The sequence below is a fragment of the Manis pentadactyla genome, chromosome 19, assembly GCF_030020395.1.
Source record: "Manis pentadactyla isolate mManPen7 chromosome 19, mManPen7.hap1, whole genome shotgun sequence".
Lineage (NCBI taxonomy): Eukaryota > Metazoa > Chordata > Mammalia > Pholidota > Manidae > Manis > Manis pentadactyla.
Window position 1 is genome coordinate 8,558,899 of NC_080037.1, and position 18,232 is coordinate 8,577,130.

The following is an 18,232-nucleotide window of genomic DNA, read 5'->3' on the forward strand; positions in this document are numbered from 1 at the left end:
CAAGTAGTGATTCTATAGCATCTTACTACACTAATGGACAGTGGCTGCAATGGGGTATGTGGTGGGGACTTGATGATGGGGGGAGTCTAGTAACCATAATGTTGCTCATGTAATTATAGATTAATGATATCAAAAAAAAAAAAACCACCACTACCAAAAGTGACAAATGTAAATAGAAAATCTGGATAGCCCAATGTTAAAGACATGGATTTTTAAGGATATGGATTTTTAACTATCAAACATCCCCAAAGGAAAATTCCAGGTTCAGATGATTTATTGGTTAATTCTACTATACAGTTGAGGAAAAAATAAAAACAAGATTATACAAATTCTTTCAGGAAATAAAATGTTGGTAACAATGCATATCTTTTTTTAAGAGACCAGAATAACATTAAAATTGGAACCTGACTATCATAGTATAAGAAAACAAAACTAAAGAATACTGTAACACATTAACACAGTTTAAAAATATCCCTAAGAAAATATTACAGGTATATTCCAGCAATATATAAAAGGAATGATATTTCATGATGAAAGGGATTTATTCCAAGAATATAAGACTAATTTGCTATTTGAAAATGTTAATATTATTAACTAAATTAGCAGAGTAAATGGAAAAAATAATTTATTCATCTCAATATTTGTAGAAAATTTATTAGTAAAAATCAATATCCATTGTTGATAAAAACTCTATTCCTATGAAAAAGTGAAGCTAACATAATACTTTATTTTGAAATATTTAACTGTTTCCCACAAGATAACAACTCTTACCATCTCTGTACACCACTGTAGTGAAGGTCCAAACCAGTGCAACCATCTAAGAAAAAGATATAAAAGATATAATGATTTGAAAGGAGCAACACAACTTTTCATTTGCAGATGACATGACTGAGTACCTAGAAAATGTTACTAAATTTACAGAAGGAGCTATATAACTAAGAAGAGTTAGCATGATGTCAAGTCAATTGTTTTCCTTTATATTCATTCCAAAAAATAAGAATTGGTATTCCTAAATGTCAACTTCAACAACATCAAAATATAAAACACTTCTAATTGAAGATAAGGTGAAGATGTATCCCATACTTAAAATAAATGTTAACAGACAAAATTAGAGAAAATCTAAATAAATGGAGATACATAAAATTTCATGGATAAAGACTTAATATTGTAAATATGAGAGTTCCCAAATTTATCTATAGATGTGGGTGTATCTCAGTAAGAAATTCAAACAAGCTTTGTGTAGAAAGGTACTCAGTTATGTCACCTAAAAATAACCCTATTCTTAAGACAAAAGTTCAAAGGAATTATGAATTGCCTTCTACATCATGCCTTATGTCAGCCCCTACCTCAAAGGCCCTATAAAAAACCTCAAACCCTAAACCCTTAAGCACCTCCTCTCTGAGGTTGCCAGCACCCCTGTCTGAGTGTGTACTATCTTATCAAATAAACTCTCTTATTGCATAAACCTATTGAACATCATCTCTAAACTCTTTTGCGAGATAAAGACAAGAACTCGCCAACCTCTGCCTCCAGTGGAAAGTGTCTTTGTCACTTTACTAGTTTACTCAGCTTCCTAGTCTTACACAGTCTGTTTCTCTCTCCCTGTTTTATTTCCTACCAGTAGGGAAATGGAAGTTTTCAGAACAGAATCTCACTCTTTCCAGTGCTCATGGCTCTCCCAAATTCTGGGGCAGTAGGGGTATCATTCCCATGCTGTGCAAATCGAGTGGACACTGGACGCCAGGTGACCCTGGCTTTAGGAGTTGGCAAGGGATTTGCTCTAAGCAAAGCAGGAGTTCAGTGAACTTTCCTTTTCTCCCTCTGTTCTTCTTGCTCTCTACTGCCTGCACGTCTGCTGACATTCGCTTCTACTCTCGCTTTAATGAATTCCTTTCTGGCTGGCATTTGTTTGACCTCATTGAGAATTCTCTCCTGATCAGAGTCAAGAACCCTGCCCTGTCTGAGTTGAGGTTTCACCTTGTGCACAGGGAGGCATCTCCCCAGACACAGCTACCAGGAAAACGGAGAGTGAATTGAAGGAGCATTAAGGAGCAATTCACTCCCCTCCCTGCCAAAACAAAACTTGCATAGTGGCAGGAAGCCTTGTTTATGGGCAGAATATGCACTCTGCAAGTTTTAAATCCCCAGAGATTCCCAGAAGAGTTTTACAAGTCACAAGCTATACAGAGCCCTGTAACTAATGAGAGCAAATTACAAAGTTGAGTGAGAAAGTTCTCTTGCTCCCTCTGAAGAAGAAGAGAGAAATCCCTTAGGGTCTCCCAACCAGAACCAAATCTCAGGACCTGAGGAACCTTAAGCCCTGATGATAATGAGATACACATTTAAACTAGCAGAAGGTAATGCTATAAACCATTGTGATTAGTGAGTGGTGGGAACCGATCATCTAGAGCCACACTCATACCATAAACCTCTAGAGCTCTAGAAAGCTGAAGCTTACACATTTTCATTTTCCTCACTTCCCAGCTATGGAAACTTAAATCCAGAAGATACAAGGACTTTCCCAAGGTCACTAAACTTGCAGTGATAAAATTAACAATCCAGACTTGTAGTCCAGTGATTTTCATACTAAGTGGATCCTCTCTTTTGAGTGAAGAACAAAGCATGCTTCCAAAAAGTGAAAACTATCTTGGAAGAATATAACCACAGCACTGCACTGGCTTTGGAGCCCTGATAAATATACCAGGTAAGAAATTACATAGTATTGATGCCGGGGTTCTTGTTTGTGGAGTTGAAGAATGAACTTAGCAAACACCCAAAGTAGGAGAGCCAGGGAGAGGCTTTTGTTGAGAGATACAGTGAGAGGACAGAGCTCCTGGCTCATGCCAGGAGAGGACAAGGGAGCCCATGGTGGTACGCTGTCTAGGGGTTTTATAGGCAATTGAGGATTTTTTGGGAAAGTGAAAAAAAAAGACTTAGGGATGTGGACTTGTTAAGTGGTCCCTGAATATTTAGAATTAACTTAACACAAGGAACTTCCTGCTCTGATTTCTCCCCGAGATACCGACGGTGTCTTGGTCTGGGACCATATCAAACAAGGCAGTTTGCCCAGCCCCCAAGGTGGGCTGAGTTATTGTGGGCTGAATCTTACTTCTTAACTTCCTGGGTGTTAAAATGCAATCTTATCTTTAAGGTGGAATCATTTCTGCCTTTTACTATGTTGTTTATGGCTGGGCCTGCAAGCTAAATTAGTTGCCCAGTTTGCAAGTCTCCTCATCAGATCTGAAAGAGGAAAGACAGCACATAGGCCTGGGCCTTTTAGCATGCTAAAGTGAATCTTACACATGATTACAAATGATTGGCATAATAAAAACATGTGCTATTCTTCTTTATCTGGGGAATATTAACTGATCTCACTGAAGAATGACTCTGGAGCATAATGTTTAACACAGAGTTTTGGTAGAAGGGTTTCCTTGCATGTAGTTAGATTGCTCTTACTGTAAATATCGAGCCTTGCTTTTTCTGGAGGCCCTCACCCTATTCTGTCTAAGCCCATGGTTCCTGTCTCAGTATGACTGTCTTTTCCTCATAACCAAATGGGACTACATTGTCTCCAAATTACATTTCTTTTTGACTTTGGAAAAAATGACTATTCCTTTTGTCAGAGGATCCCTATCAGAAGTTAAATTTGACACAAGTTGATTAGGCACAGTTTCAGAGAGAGGTGAGGGGTAGAACGGGCTGCGATACCCTCACATCCCATCCACATTCAGTATATGCCAGAGAGTGGAGAGTCTAGATTTACACTCTACTGCTGATGACTCACCAACTAGGGGTTCAGCACACAATTAGGTAAGAATTGGGTAAGGAAAGTCCTGTATTGGAAATTGTATTGCTGATTTTTTGCATTTTCAAAATGCTTTTGAATTTAATGATGACTTTGAAAACAACCCCTCTGGGCTGTGCTGGCTTATCAGGCTGCTCTGCAGGTGACACGTAGAAGAGCTTCGGTTTTGCACCAAGGACACCAGGTATTGAAACGACTTCTTGCTTTGCTAATATAATCTTTTTTTTTCAGGGGAACTCAGTTAATTTCTTAGTTCTACAAGCCATATGTAATTGCTTTTCTTATGGTGTTAACGTGAAGACAGAGAATTTAAGGACCTTCTTGTGTGAGATGCTCTACTGATGGGAGGGATTTTCCACAATGGCTTGGGGATAAGCAGAAGGGCATATTGGGGCCTAGTAATTCTGCGAGGCAAAGAAAATCTTCTCAAATAGTCCAGAATGCTTCAGAGAGCTGTTTATAGGGGAGGGAGAATAACAATCTTCAAGTGCAGATTTGCATAGCAAGAAATCTCACACCAAATTTGCAGACTAAGGAGGCTTACTAAAAGTCCTCACAAAGAAGCCCAAGGTTTATTTAAACATTGTCCATTATAATATACCCTGAGGCCAGAAGACAGTCTTCTTTTTGGAGAATAATTACAGATAATAAGGTATGGATGTAGGGAGAAAAAGAGGGAAACAGGACAGGAGAAAGGGTTGATAAGAAGCATTAGGTCATCTGAGTCATGCACAGCTGAAAGAATGAAGCTCTTGTCATATCTATGGAGACAAGAGAAAAAAAAAGGACCTATAAGGTTGAGTCCATAAGGTAGTGGATTGTTTCTGGGGCCATATATAATTTAGATAATTTTCATACTACCTCTTCTGATTTTCTGTGACCAACTAGCTTCTTTCGTGAGAATACTTAATCTTAGCCTAAACCAAATCTAATGAAGAGTGGAAAGCTCATTCAACTTCATGTTCAAAATCACATGCTGTACAATGTGAAACAAAGTAAAACAGAAATTGTGTATAGATACAGCACTTTTTATGATAACCTATCCATCAAACATATTTAGGACTCATTACCTTCATAAAAGGTTCTATATTATCATCCTGAGATGCAGAAATATATGTCTATAGTCCCCTTTTTCAAGGAGGAAGCCTTGATAAACAGAAAAATATACAACTGAAGTAAAACAATTTGATTCTAGTTATATTATACCACTTCATATATACAACCATCTCATATCTGAAAGAGGTATAACTATTTTCACAGCTGCCCTGCACATATCAATCATGTCCTATGCATTCCATATTTATGCTGTGAAGAGTAAAATCAATAGGCATCTGAAAAGTTTGGTGAAATGTAGACTCCAAATGCTAGTCATTAAATGTGTTGATATTTGGGGAAAGGAAAACAATAGATCAATATAATAGAAAGTTAAGGGAATAAACAATTATGTTGTAGAAGTCACAGGAGGATGAGATTATATCAGATATAGAATCATCAAAGAGTCCATACATTCAACAGCATTTATGAGTTTCAAATGCTGAAGGTAGCATTGAAGAAATGGGCAAAATCTCAATTACTACTTGCACTATGCTTGCGTAAAGGATCAGTTTATTCGTATCATCCACATAACTCCTGGGGCATCCTTTCTTCCTCTTCTTTCCTCAGAGCAGAAGAAATGGAACATGTTTGTGATTTTCCTTTATTATCTCAGGACACAAATGTCTTCTCCAGTAAGAAACCAGGACTTTGGGCTTTTCTTACGATTTTAACCATTGTGAAATAATTTGGTCCTCAGATTACTGCAAATTCAACAATCAGTCTCCACTCATTAGATAATTACTGATAATACTATGTGGGTAAGTTGCTGGGTCAGACCCTGAGCATCTGCTACTAGGCCCTTGGTGGATATTTCAGTGTTCACAACCTGATCCGAATCCGACTCATCTAATGAACCTGAGTTTCCTTCGGGTTCTTTCAGGACAACTGCTAGAGTATTTTCCCCTTTTCTACTACCAGGCAATAATATCCTTTTAAAAACTGGCCAAAAAAAGACTCTTTGTCACTTAATAAGTAATTGATAATTGCTTGAGGAATAAAGAAGAACAAATGAGAGAAATATTAGAATATCACAGCACCTAAATGCACATGGCATTTTGATAAACTAAATGAAAAATCCATTGGAAATTGTACCTCTGATCATTTGTCTTATCCACACCACAGTTTTCAAAGAATAATGAAGAGTGGGACATTTATTTGTTGTTTCTTTCAGATTTCAGACATTCAAACACTGAGGATGAACCGGACAGTCCTGACAGAGTTCATTCTTGGTGGCTTCTCTGGTCACCCATACATGCAGACGTTCCTCTTTGTGCTCTTCCTTTGCCTCTACCTGGTCACCCTCACAGGGAACCTGGCCATCATGGGCCTGACGTGGGTGGACAGATCTCTCCACACCCCCATGTACCTCTTCCTTAGTGCTCTCTCTTTCTCTGAGACCTGCTACACACTGACCATCATCCCCAGGATGCTGGCAGATCTACTGGCTGAGAACAGAAGCATTTCAGTCATAGGTTGTGGCCTGCAGATGTATTTTTTCTTGGGACTCGCTGGCACTAACTGTATCATCCTCACTGTGATGGGATATGATCGCTTCCTGGCCATCTGCAACCCTCTCAGATACCCAGTCCTCATGACCAATGTGGTATGTGGACAACTTGTGGCCGGTGCTTGGGCTGGAGGCTTCTTTGTCTCTCTGACGGAGACTTCCCTGATATTCAGGGGCTCTTTCTGCAGCCCCAACCTTGTCAAACAGTTCTTCTGCCATATGCGATCGGTTGTCAGGCTGTTGTGTCGAGACGGCAACCTCACAGAATCCATTGTCACAGGGGTCTCAGTGTCAGGCTTGCTGGGCACCTTCCTGCTCATCATTTTCACTTACGTTTTCATTCTCTCCACTGTCCTCACGATGCCCTCAGCTGAAGGCAGGCAGAAGGCATTTTCCACCTGTGGCTCCCACCTCACAGTGGTCGTCATCCACTTTGGTTTTGGAGCTGTTGTTTATCTGAAGCCAGAATCCTCAGGAGACGAGGACGCCCTCATGACACTCCCATACACTGTCATTACCCCTTTCCTCAGCCCCCTCATTTTCAGCCTCAGGAATAAAGACATGAAGAATGCTTTTAGAAAGCTGCTTGGAAAGAAGAGTTTCTTGAATAAATAATGGTGGACTATTGCTACATGTGTGAATGTCCCCACATGTCAGTGATGATTTACTCTGTGACAATGAGAAACCCCTACCATTTACTTTTTTCCAGAGGTTGGCTTATGGGAATCAAATGACAGTCTGGGAGCTCAGCCACGACAAGCATTGACTTAGCTCGTTAATGAAGTTGTCCTAGTACTTCCCATCTGTCTGTCCCTGCAGATACTATGCTTCTGCCAATCAATTCCTGGTGTCCTGCACCATTGACGGAGTGGGAAAAGAAGGATGCAGAAGAAAAAAGACAGCACCTGTGATCACTGAACTGAGGGATATTTTAAAATACCAAAAAATTTGATGAATATCATAGATAATGTTTTCATGTACTTGGTTCATGTCCCAGGAGATACACCATTTCTAATAGACAATACACTGTTTAGAAATCATCAACTGTCCATTGGTGCATATCTGGGTTGATATCTATATTTGTTAAATCTCATGCCATATTGATCACTAAAGGCTCTTAATAAGACTCTTCATGACTGTGTCCTTCCAATACTGTCAGATCCTAACTTCTGAATATACAGGGTATCTTGGAACATTGATTCAAATAAACAAACAGCACTCTAGAGGCTAACATGCTCTATAACTGGGGGAATATATGGATGGGGTATGGAAGTAACCCCCATTTTTCTTCAAGATGAAGTTATTCAAAAGCGAATGTTTTTTTAAATGACATGATAATGAGGGTTTCACAATAACAAGTGCTTGGGAATAATTTTGGCAAACAACGTGTAATGAAGGAACCCAGATCAACACAGCATCAGATCTTTATGTCATCCAGAAGATGATTAGAAACGCTGTGAAGGTTGCATCACAGAAGAGCAGTGACGGACCGAGGGCAGGCTGCCCCCTAATGTGCCCCTTTGGAATACTGGTTACTTTGACTTGAAACAACTGGAGAAATAGCAGAAGCAGGAGAGACTCTCTGACACCCCCAATCGCTCTCGTCTTGAAACCAGGAAACAAACCTCCCATGTGAAAGGCTCACTCCCTCCTCCTGGAAGCAGAGGCATCCTTATCATCAGGGACGGGACACTCGAGGCCACAGAAGCCTATATAAAGAGACCTTGCCGCTTTTTACTGATACACTACCCCAGCCCAAATGCTGTTTAGAATTCCTTGCTAATTGAAGCTCCCAAATCTAACTTTTCTTGATCCTGTCAATTCCTCACAGATTTATGTTTCTTTATCTATAATGCATAAAGGGTGCGTGTCTTGGTCATTTTCCTAGGTATCAATTTTATTATTGGGCATCTGTATGTATGTAATTAAACTTTGGTTTTTTTCTCCTTTTAATCTGTCTCATTCCAATTTGTCTTACAGACCAAGGCGAAGAACATTGAAGGGAAGAGGAAATTTCTTCCTCCTCAACGGTAGTAAGTTAGCTTCCCGAAAATTCAAAGATACAAGCCTAGGAATTTTCTGCATCTTTTTCTCACTTCTATTGTTTATCAAATCTGTGCCCTATTGTGATGGACATGACTTTTATACTGCAGTTTGGTGTGTATGAGGTATAAGAAGATTGGTGGAGTAATTTCTGAATTCCACTATTTATAGGGATTTTATAAAGATAAATGAGATAATGAAAATAAACTGTTATGTAGATACACTGTCTAAGGTTATACATTGTCATGACTCCATTTTCTTCCCAGGAACCATTTTTGTGGCACATGTGCAGACAGAATATTTACCTCATTCAGACAATGGTTATTGCCTCAGTGACAAGAGTATTTCTTCTACTTTGGTTCCACCCCTGAGAACTGATTACCCAATCTAGGGAAGCTATAACATTTTGCACATAAAGTTAACAATTTCTCTGCTCATGGTGGATGTAGAATATATGATGTTAACTCTAGACTCATTTTCCTGAACTTGCGTTTGGACCAATTATCCTGCATATGCTTGATATGCGGACCATGGCAGGGACTGCTAGCTGCCTCTTTCAGTGTTAAGCTAGAAGTAAGTAAGTAAATGGAAGCTGAAAAACATCTATATGTTTAAAAGTAAAAAGCACACTTCTAAATAAACTATGAATCAAATAAGAAGTCCCATATGTATTAGAAAAAATGATGTGAACTGATGGAAAATAAAATACTTTATATCAAAGCTTATGGGATACAGCTTTTCAGTGACGAAATGAAAATACATAGTCTTCCAAATGTATATTAGAAAAACTCACAGGGTGTAAATTAATAAGCTAAGCATTTGTCTCAAGGATTTAGGAAAACAATAATTAAATGAACACAAAATGATGGTAAAGAAAAATAACAAGAACAGAAATTAAATATAGCATACAATAGGGTAGCTCAAAAGATTCAAAGGTTGAAAAATTGAACATATTAATAAATTATATTATTTCTGTTGAGAGTGATGAACAAATAAAGATGGAAAATACAACTAAACAATTATGGGGATGAAAATCTGGGCATTTCTAATTCATACGGAAATAAAAGATGAGAGAATGTTGTGAATGACTTCTTAACATAAGTTTAAGAAGTTACATGGTCAGTAAATTCCAATAAAATACATATTAAAATGGACACCAGGAGAAATATTTATTCTCAAGGAAGTGAATTTAAATGAATATATTTCACATTGCAAAAACTCTGGGTCCTTCATTTTCAGTAGTAGATTCTGCCAACCTTTTAAATTAGAAATCATGGCAAAACTGCACAAAATCTTCCATGAAATAGGAAAGAATAAACACTCCTCAACTCACTTTTGAGCATGTAGTATCTAGAAACTAAATCTTGAAATATCACTCAGCAATGCAGATGTAAAATTTGTAAGTGAAATATTGTAAAACTGAATATATATACACAAGTTGGATGGATTCAGTCCAGAAATGCAAGGTTGGAGCATTTGAAAATCAATCAATATAATTTACCACATTACTGAAATTAAGGGCATTATTCATGGATTATTTTAACTGATACAGAAAAATATTTTGATAAATTTTAATATCCATTCAAAGAATAAATTAAAACCTCAACACAATAGGAATTTGAACAAAGTTCCTTAAACAAATGAAGGTTAGCAAAGGTCTTACTTAATGGTAAGACACTAAAATCTGCCCAGCTAAATCAGGAACAAGACAAGAAAGCCTTCTATCATAATTTCTATTCCATATTATCCTAGACAGTGTAGTACATGAGGAAAAGGAATGAAAGACACAAGGATTATAAAGGAAGGAAAATGGTTGTTTCCCATGATTTATAAAATTATATGTTGGAAAAACCAAAATAATCTGTAGAAAAATTATTAGAAATCATAATCAATATATTGCTGGGTACATGGTACAGAAACAAATTAACTTTGTAATCAGGAAAAGAGACAGGCCTCTGCAGGTTCAACAAATCTACATGGATAAAGAACACCAGCATCCACATAAACACAGGCACCTAAATAACTACTGTTAAGACAAAACTTCAAAGGAATTATTAATCACTTGTATCTGCCTTGCCTTACACCATCCCCTACCCAAAAGGCCCTAATGACACTCCACACCCTGAACCCTTAGGATGCCTTCTCCCTGAGGGCACCTGCATACTTATCTGAATGTTCACTGTGTTTTCAAATAAACTTTGTTGCTGCGTAAGCCTATTGCACTTCATCTCTAGAATTCTTTTTGCAACAAGGACAAAATCCCCCAACCTCCATCTCCGGTGGTAAGTGCCTTTGTCTCTTCCTCTTCCGTTCAGCTTTCTAGTTTTCAATGCAATCTTTTCCTATCTCCGTTCTGTTGCCCACAAGTCAGGAAGCAGCTGGAGACACCTCTGAGCAGGAAGGGGCCCGCGCTCTCCCATTGCCTGGTTTGCCTGGATGGAATAGCTGCTGTTCAACGTCTTTAGCAGCCTGTCTTTGCTTTGGGAAGTTCTCAGAACATAATCTCACTCCACCAACCAGTTGTCTGCAGCTCCTCCAAATTCTGGGGTGGTTGGGATTTAATTCCCACGCAGTGCAGATCCAGTGGACACTGGACGCTAAGTGATTCTGGCTTTGGGAGTTGGCAGGGGATTTCCCCTATGCTGAACAAGGGCTCCGTGAACTTGCTTTCCCTGCCTCCTCTTCTTTGCTTTCTGCTGCCTGCCTGGCTGCGTGAAAAAAAGGTCACGTTTCCTGGCACTATGCAACTCTGACACTCACTACTACTCTTGCTTTAATGAATTTCTTTCTTACCTGCGCTCGATAGCAAATCCTTTTCTAATTAGGGTCATTAGTCCTCCCTTCCCTGTCCGGGTTGAGATTTCATCTACCTGGCAGGAGAGACCTCCCCACCCAGGACTGCCCGGGACCTTCAGTTGCCAGGCAACAGTTCTTGCAAGAAATTCACCTTCTACTGATGGAGAAGCCAGACAATAATGCATAATGAATTAAGGTTTTCACAGAGACCTATGGGAGCACCCAGCAGACAGTTTCCTTATAAAACTATTAGAAATTTTGGTCATACTGTGGGTCAGAGTCCTCTAAGGGTCAAAAGAAGTCCATCCTAAAATATGCCCCTTTGGAATACTGATGAGCATGAATTCAAGTGACTAAAGACACAGCTCATGCAAAAGGGATACTCTGAAACTTCTCTGTTCCCTCTGAAACCAGGAAATGTATTTCCCATGTGAAAAGTACCCTCTCTGGTCCTGGAGGGTAGAAGGAATTATTTTCATCAGAGAGGGAATTCAGAGCCAAGAAGCCTGCATAAACAAGTCTTACTACTTTTTACAAATTCACTATCGTAACTCAAATGCTGTTTGGAATTCCTTACTTACTGGGGATCACAAACCTGTGCTTTCTTTGTCCTGTCAATTCCAAACGGGTTTATTGTCTCACTGGAAAAATGCATAAAAACTGCCTGCCTTGGTCATTTCTTTAAGGGTGTATTTCATTCTTGAGCCTCCATACGTACTTAATAAAACTTTTTTTCTCCTTAATTTGTCTCACGTCAATTTGATTCGTAGATCTGCTACAAGAATCTTGAAGGGTAGAGGAAAACTCGTCCTCCCCAACACTCCCCAGACATGACTTCTCTGTCTCAAAGTCTCAGCCTCATTTAAGAAGCCCTCCAAAAAAGGTGAAAGAGACACCCGGGAGGAGTCACCCTAGGATCAGAACAAATCTCAGACACTGACCTCAGAAACCGTCCTCTCAAGGGACCCTGAATTTATTGTTATTATTCTGTGGAGCACTTTCTGCTCCAGGACAGTGTTGAAGACAGTAGAGCAAATAGGCTAAAAGATGGGCATGATCAGGAAAAGGACAGTTTCCTGTTGTGTTCTCTCTCTTCTAGATTCTGCTCCTCTGGTTACATCTATCAAATCTGCTTCCATCATATTTATTTATTTTTATTACTTCCATTGTTACCGGCAGAGATGTTGTTTTTCCCAGGATCATGTCTTGGAGGTGATGAAGAATGAAGCCAACAGACAAGAGTATAGAGCAACCAGCAACACTTTTAGTGAGGAGTGAAAAGTAAAAAGACCCTGCTAATCTGGAGGCGCTCCAAGCGAGGCTGCCATTAGGGTCGCACTGTCTAGGGTTTATAAGCGCAAAAATGGAGAAATTTGCATGATTGGCAGGGGCTTGTTGCTAGGGCTGAGCTGGGTCCAAATGAAACAACTCTCTTGTTTTTTAGGCTGAATTTTCCAGGTGTCCAGAATGTGGCTTCTTGTTTACTGCAGAGCCTTGACCCTAGGTCCCTCCTGACTACAACTTACTGGGGCCTTGAACTCTATCTGCCTGCATCTCACTGACACCTGCCTCACCATGATTATAATATGAAAACATAGCTAAGATCCAAAGTACCATTTGTAATTTATTGATGCATACATCTGCAGCTTCTGTGAGCCTGTATGTCAAAACCGGATTCTCATTGCCTTTTCATGTTGTTTCTCCTTCTGTATTTTCCGAGAGTTAACCTCTCCTCACCACTTTGGGCTAAAACTCAGAGATAACTGTAAATTGTAACTCTTCCACTCCTTAGAGCATCATCTAATCTTTTGCAGGATGTTATTGTTTGTAACCCTATTGTCTGGCAGTAACAATGAACTTTCATTATTGCAGAGAGAAATGGACATTCCTCCTGTTCATTTTGCTTCATTGAAAATATTGCCTCCTAAACAAGAGGTCACTGGGTCTCTACTTGAACACACCCAGTGACAGGGAGTTCGGCACATACCCCAGGGGTCAAACTACACCCAATTGTGTTGACTCCACAGACCAGGAGGCAGACAAGCTCTCTGTGGCTGAAGGCTGTCAGGAAATCCAGAGTTGTGAGAGGAAGAGAACACCTTCATTTTCAGAATCAGATTCAGATTTGGGGCAAGAACCAGGAATCTGAACTGTTTCTTCTGTCAGTCTCCACTCCAGTCATCCTGAGGTCCTACATGTGCACCCCACTAGCTGAATTATATTCAGAAATGGCTATGAAGAGTGATGAGGAGGAAAAGACAGTTCCCCCATTGGAGCTTGTTTTGTGCAGGAGACAAAACACTTCTCCTTTACCCAGGAACATGACAGGTGATATACATGCAAAGGTGGACAGAAATCAATGCATAATATCTTGCTTAAAAAAAAACTGTAGACCCTAAAGAGTCAGTGAAATGAATTTATCCATAACTCTTACTTTCTTGTTTTATTTCCTCAATGGAATTTTAAAATGTATCATTATATGTACCTAATGATGTACACAGGTATTCTCTTCAGCACCTCTGATAACAGGATTTGCAGAAGCACCATATAGTGGCACACACCTGAACTCAAGGACTTTATTTCAGTTCCATCCAGGGCTATGTTCCCCAGATCTTGCTCTTACATTGTATCAGGTGTGATTCCTGAGTTAACGTGGACACACACACCCTTGGACCTACCTCTTTTTGGGGAGAGAGAGGTCGCCATGCCAATGTATCCTAGGGTACTGTGTCACTGATGATGAGGCTATATAGCTGGCTACTGCTGCCCGTTTGCTTTAGGGCCTCATCTGCCAAGCCTCTGTCCTGTCATGTCACAAAGACCTCAAGAGACCACCATGGAGCACCAGCCTCATTGAGGAGCAGCTGGGGATGACCACACCTTCCCAGTAGCAACAGGTAACTAACCTTTTGACATACATCTCAAGACAAGGTGTGTGAGTGAACACACCAGAAAGGTGAGCAGAGGTTCACCCTCTAAGAGATTCTGTCCTGAGATTCATGTCATCAGATGTTTCATCCTTTTCCTGAGGTTTCCAGAACCTTCATAGTCCTGAAAATCTCTTGAATTCATCCACATGTTCAATTGCCTAAAAATCTGAAAAACTTTAGTCATCCAAACATCTTATACTGAGGCCCCCATTAATTTGCTCATATTTAAATGCTCATGATTATGCAGTTGATGGCTTAAAAATACATTTGATAGAATCTTGTAAAAGTGGTTTGTAAGGGTGGGTTTACATTCTGTTGAGCTTCTAGAGATCTTAGACATGCTGGAAGGGCAGGAAATTTTATCGCTGTGGAAATTGGGAAGGGGGAATTCAGAGAGCAGAGGATGAAGGTAGGACAGGTGGAGGCCAACAGGAGACAGTTTACAGCATAGCACCCTTTGCCTTAAGACTTGCCCCATCCACAGCATTCAGTCCATATCACACAGCCAAAATTCAAACAAGATTTTTAAAAACGTATTGATTGGAATTTACTGCCATGCATAGACGAACCAAGAAAATAAAGAAACATGTTTTTACACGAGAGAGCCCATTATGGTTATATCCATGGGCAACTCCTTATTTCCATGAAGGATATATGATAATGATTAATTTTGCTGGCATAGCCCCATGGCCAGATTACCTGGGTTTATTGATCTATACTTTCCTTAATGTGTACTCACCTATCTCTTGTTGTTTACGAAGATAAAGGATCTTAAACTCATTGGTCTGTTAGGAGGATTAGGCTAGCATATGGGCATTACCCTTGTGAATAGCAATCAAATTCATTATGATGTCATTATCACATGCTGACACAGAATAAGAAAGTAATTAGAATGATTCCAGATAGTCCCAGTTGTTGAATGACCCAGTTCTTTGCTACATAAGTTAAGAAATTCTGATTTGGATGATCAAATGTAAATTTCAAGGAAAACAAAACAAAATTTTCTCTGAAAATGGGACATGCCTGTGCACAAGGTCCTGCCCAGTGTGTCTCTGGAAGATGGGTTGTGTAGCTTCCTGAGGAGAGCCACTGGGGTCAGCAATGTCCTGTGCAGGCTTCATTTATTAAACATCCAGGAGGTGGAAGTTAGATAGGAATCCAGGCAGTCGTCGTGCCATGTGCCCAATGAGAATGATGGCAGTGATCCTAAATTATTATCTTTCTTACTTAGCATATACCATTCATTAAAGATTTACTGGGTGCCTATTATGTGCAAAGTACTGAACTTGATGATAGAGAAATGAGTAAAAGTTTCTGCTCATAAGGAGGAAAAATTCAGGTAAATACATAATTACCCCATAGAACTGCTAACAAGGTCATAGTCCCAAAAGCAGGTGGGAGGGATCTCAATGGCGAAAGTCTTCACTGAGGAACTGATGTTTATGCTTATTCATATGCAAAAGATCAGAGGTAGGAAACAGAGTGGTGTTTAAAGAACTCTGACTTGACTGGAGGGGTAAACAAGAGCTGTAAATAAGTATGTACATATTTAACTCCTGTTACCAAGATATATGTGGCCAACTCCCAATATTAAGGGCACATTCCAAACAGATCTGAAATGACCTGAAACAGGAAAAGGAACCGCCTTGGCATCTTTGTGGTGGCTGCAGGGCGAGACTCCCCATGCAGAAGCTTGCAGTTTTGAACCTCCTGCAGGCACCACACGACAGAACAGCTGGCTTTTTTTTTTTTATCATTTTGCCAGATGTGTGGCGGAAAGCAAACAGGAAGGTGTTAAAATGGATAAAGGCAGTCAGAAAACCAAAAAAATGGAATTAAACTCTTTATTAAATTTTGCCAGTACCACAGTTTTAATATAGCTATGCAATTGGTGTTAATATTGCATGCAGTCATTTCCATTTTATTCTTCTTTTTCTTTCATCCAAATGTATTATTTAACTGGAATTCTTCAGGCATCATCTACTGTTGGCTTCACTGTCACTCCTCTTCTTATTTGGCCCCAACCAATTAAACGCCAATGTTTTTCAATTCTTCGGCTAAGGGCAATTTTCTCTCCAACTTCTGTGCACACAGGGTTAGTCAGTACAATTTTGCCCAAATCGGCCTTGACTGCACTGACTCTTCCTCCCGTCGACAGGGATCCTGCGTTCACCATGAGCACTTCATTCTTAGACAGCTTTTGTACCTTTGCTGCTTTCTTGTCTCCTTCAGTGCGTACACCTAGAAGGCGTCTAAGTAGGAAATAAGAGATTTCCAACTCGGTGAAGATCTCAGGTAAAGCTCCAACTGCACCAAGTACCTGCCCTACCATTCTGTCAGCCCGGCACAAAGTGGGGTCAATTTTAGTGCCAACTCCAATAAGACCTCCTGGAGCAGCATACTGGAGATCATTATGCTCAGCGAAAAGGGACACAATTTTGGAAAAGATCGGTTTACACACGAGTTTTCCTTCACTGTCTTTGGAAACAATGCCAGGTCTGACTTCAATCTCCTGGCCCAACTTTAAAACTCCTTTCAGAACACTGCCACCAGCTACACCACCGTTAAGGTCATCAACTTCACAGCCAGGTTTATTGACATCAAAGGACCGGATAACAGTAAGTCGGGGCTCTGAAGTAAAGTCCCTTAGGGGTACTGGAATTTTCTTCACCATGTATTCACAGACAACTTCAATGTTGTATTTTAGTTGAGCAGAAATTGGAATGATAGGAGCCCCTTCTGCTACTGTACCTTGTACAAATGCCAGGATCTGTTCATACTGTTCTTTAGCCTGACTTTCTTTTACCAAGTCTATTTTATTTTGCAGAATCAAAATATGCTTAAGTTTCATGATTTCTATAGCAGCCAGGTGTTCAGAAGTCTGAGGCTGAGGACAAGACTCATTACCAGCAATCAACAGCAGAGCTGCATCCATCACGGCTGCACCATTCAGCATAGTAGCCATCAAAATATCATGGCCAGGACAGTCAACAAAGGAAACATGTCTGACTAATTTGAAGTTCCCTTTGGTCCCAGGAATGTCTGTGGGAATCTCGTCAGGTGTACTACTCCCACAGGCTCTGTAACAATCTGGCCGAGTACAGCTTGGGTCATCAAGTTTATAAATCTTGGCATTAGCATACCCAAGCTTGATTGTAATATTTCTTTCAAGTTCATTTTTGAACCTGACAGTATGAACTCCAGAAATAGCTTTTACAACTGTGGATTTCCCATGAGCTACATGACCAATCGTACCTATGTTAATTGTGGCTTGTCTGCTGATAACTTCATGGGAAAGTGGAGTCAGCTTGGTAACATCCAAGGTGGCAAGATCCTGGCGAGAAAGATGCGGCTGCCGCAGAATCACTCCAACCTTGCTAACCGCCATCTTGCTCAGCAAGGAAGGAAGGGGCGCGGTCACCGCCTGTTAGCACTCAGGTCCCCTGGGGGGGGCGGGCAGGGAAGCGGAGGCGGAAAGGCAGACTAGGGCATTGGCCGGGGAAAGTAGGATGACTGGTGCAGCAGGGGCCTCACTACTCGGACAGCGCTTCGCTTGAGTTTATTTAATGCTTGCCGGCAGGGTGTCTAAAAATCACGAGGCAAACTTTGGTGATCTATTCGTCGCAAACCTATTGGGATAGTTGTGCAGGCAACGCTGAGGGCAGCCCCAGAAAAGGCCCCTCGCTAGGTGGGTGATGAAACCGCGGAGCGCGCGGGCGAGGGAGACGTCGTTTCCGATATCCGTGCCGCTGGTCCGCAGAGTTTCCTGGAACCTAGGGATCTTCTAGCGTGGGAGGAGAGAGAGCGGGAATGTCCTCTCCCGAATGCCGTAATTTAATACGGCGAGATCGGTTCCGGGTCTGGCTCATCTGTGACGGGGCTTTTGACCGTCGAGAACGCTGCATGCCAAACCAGCCGCCCTCAGTGCGCTTCGCGTCACCTCTTTATTCTCCTTTTTCAAGATAGTTGTACTTACTCAAGGACTTGTGCCTTTCCACATAAATTATAGCCAAAGGCAGTCTTTCTCTAACAAACAAACAAAAAAAACCTTTCTGG

General features: G+C 40.5%; 2 protein-coding genes across 2 annotated transcripts; one reads left to right on the forward strand and one right to left on the reverse strand.

Moving 5' to 3' along the window:
* Nucleotides 1-6,035: 6,035 nt before the first annotated feature.
* Nucleotides 6,036-7,022, forward strand: LOC118930880 (olfactory receptor 10X1-like). The gene has a single exon (XM_036922906.2). It carries the CDS (start codon nt 6,036-6,038, stop codon nt 7,020-7,022), a length of 987 nt encoding a protein of 328 aa, XP_036778801.2.
* Nucleotides 7,023-16,006: 8,984 nt separating this feature from the next.
* Nucleotides 16,007-17,593, reverse strand: LOC118930751 (eukaryotic translation initiation factor 2 subunit 3, X-linked-like). Its single transcript, XM_036922647.2, has one exon. It carries the CDS (start codon nt 17,562-17,564, stop codon nt 16,146-16,148), a length of 1,419 nt encoding a protein of 472 aa, XP_036778542.1. The 5' UTR covers nt 17,565-17,593; the 3' UTR covers nt 16,007-16,145.
* Between the last annotated feature and the right edge of the window lie 639 nt (nt 17,594-18,232).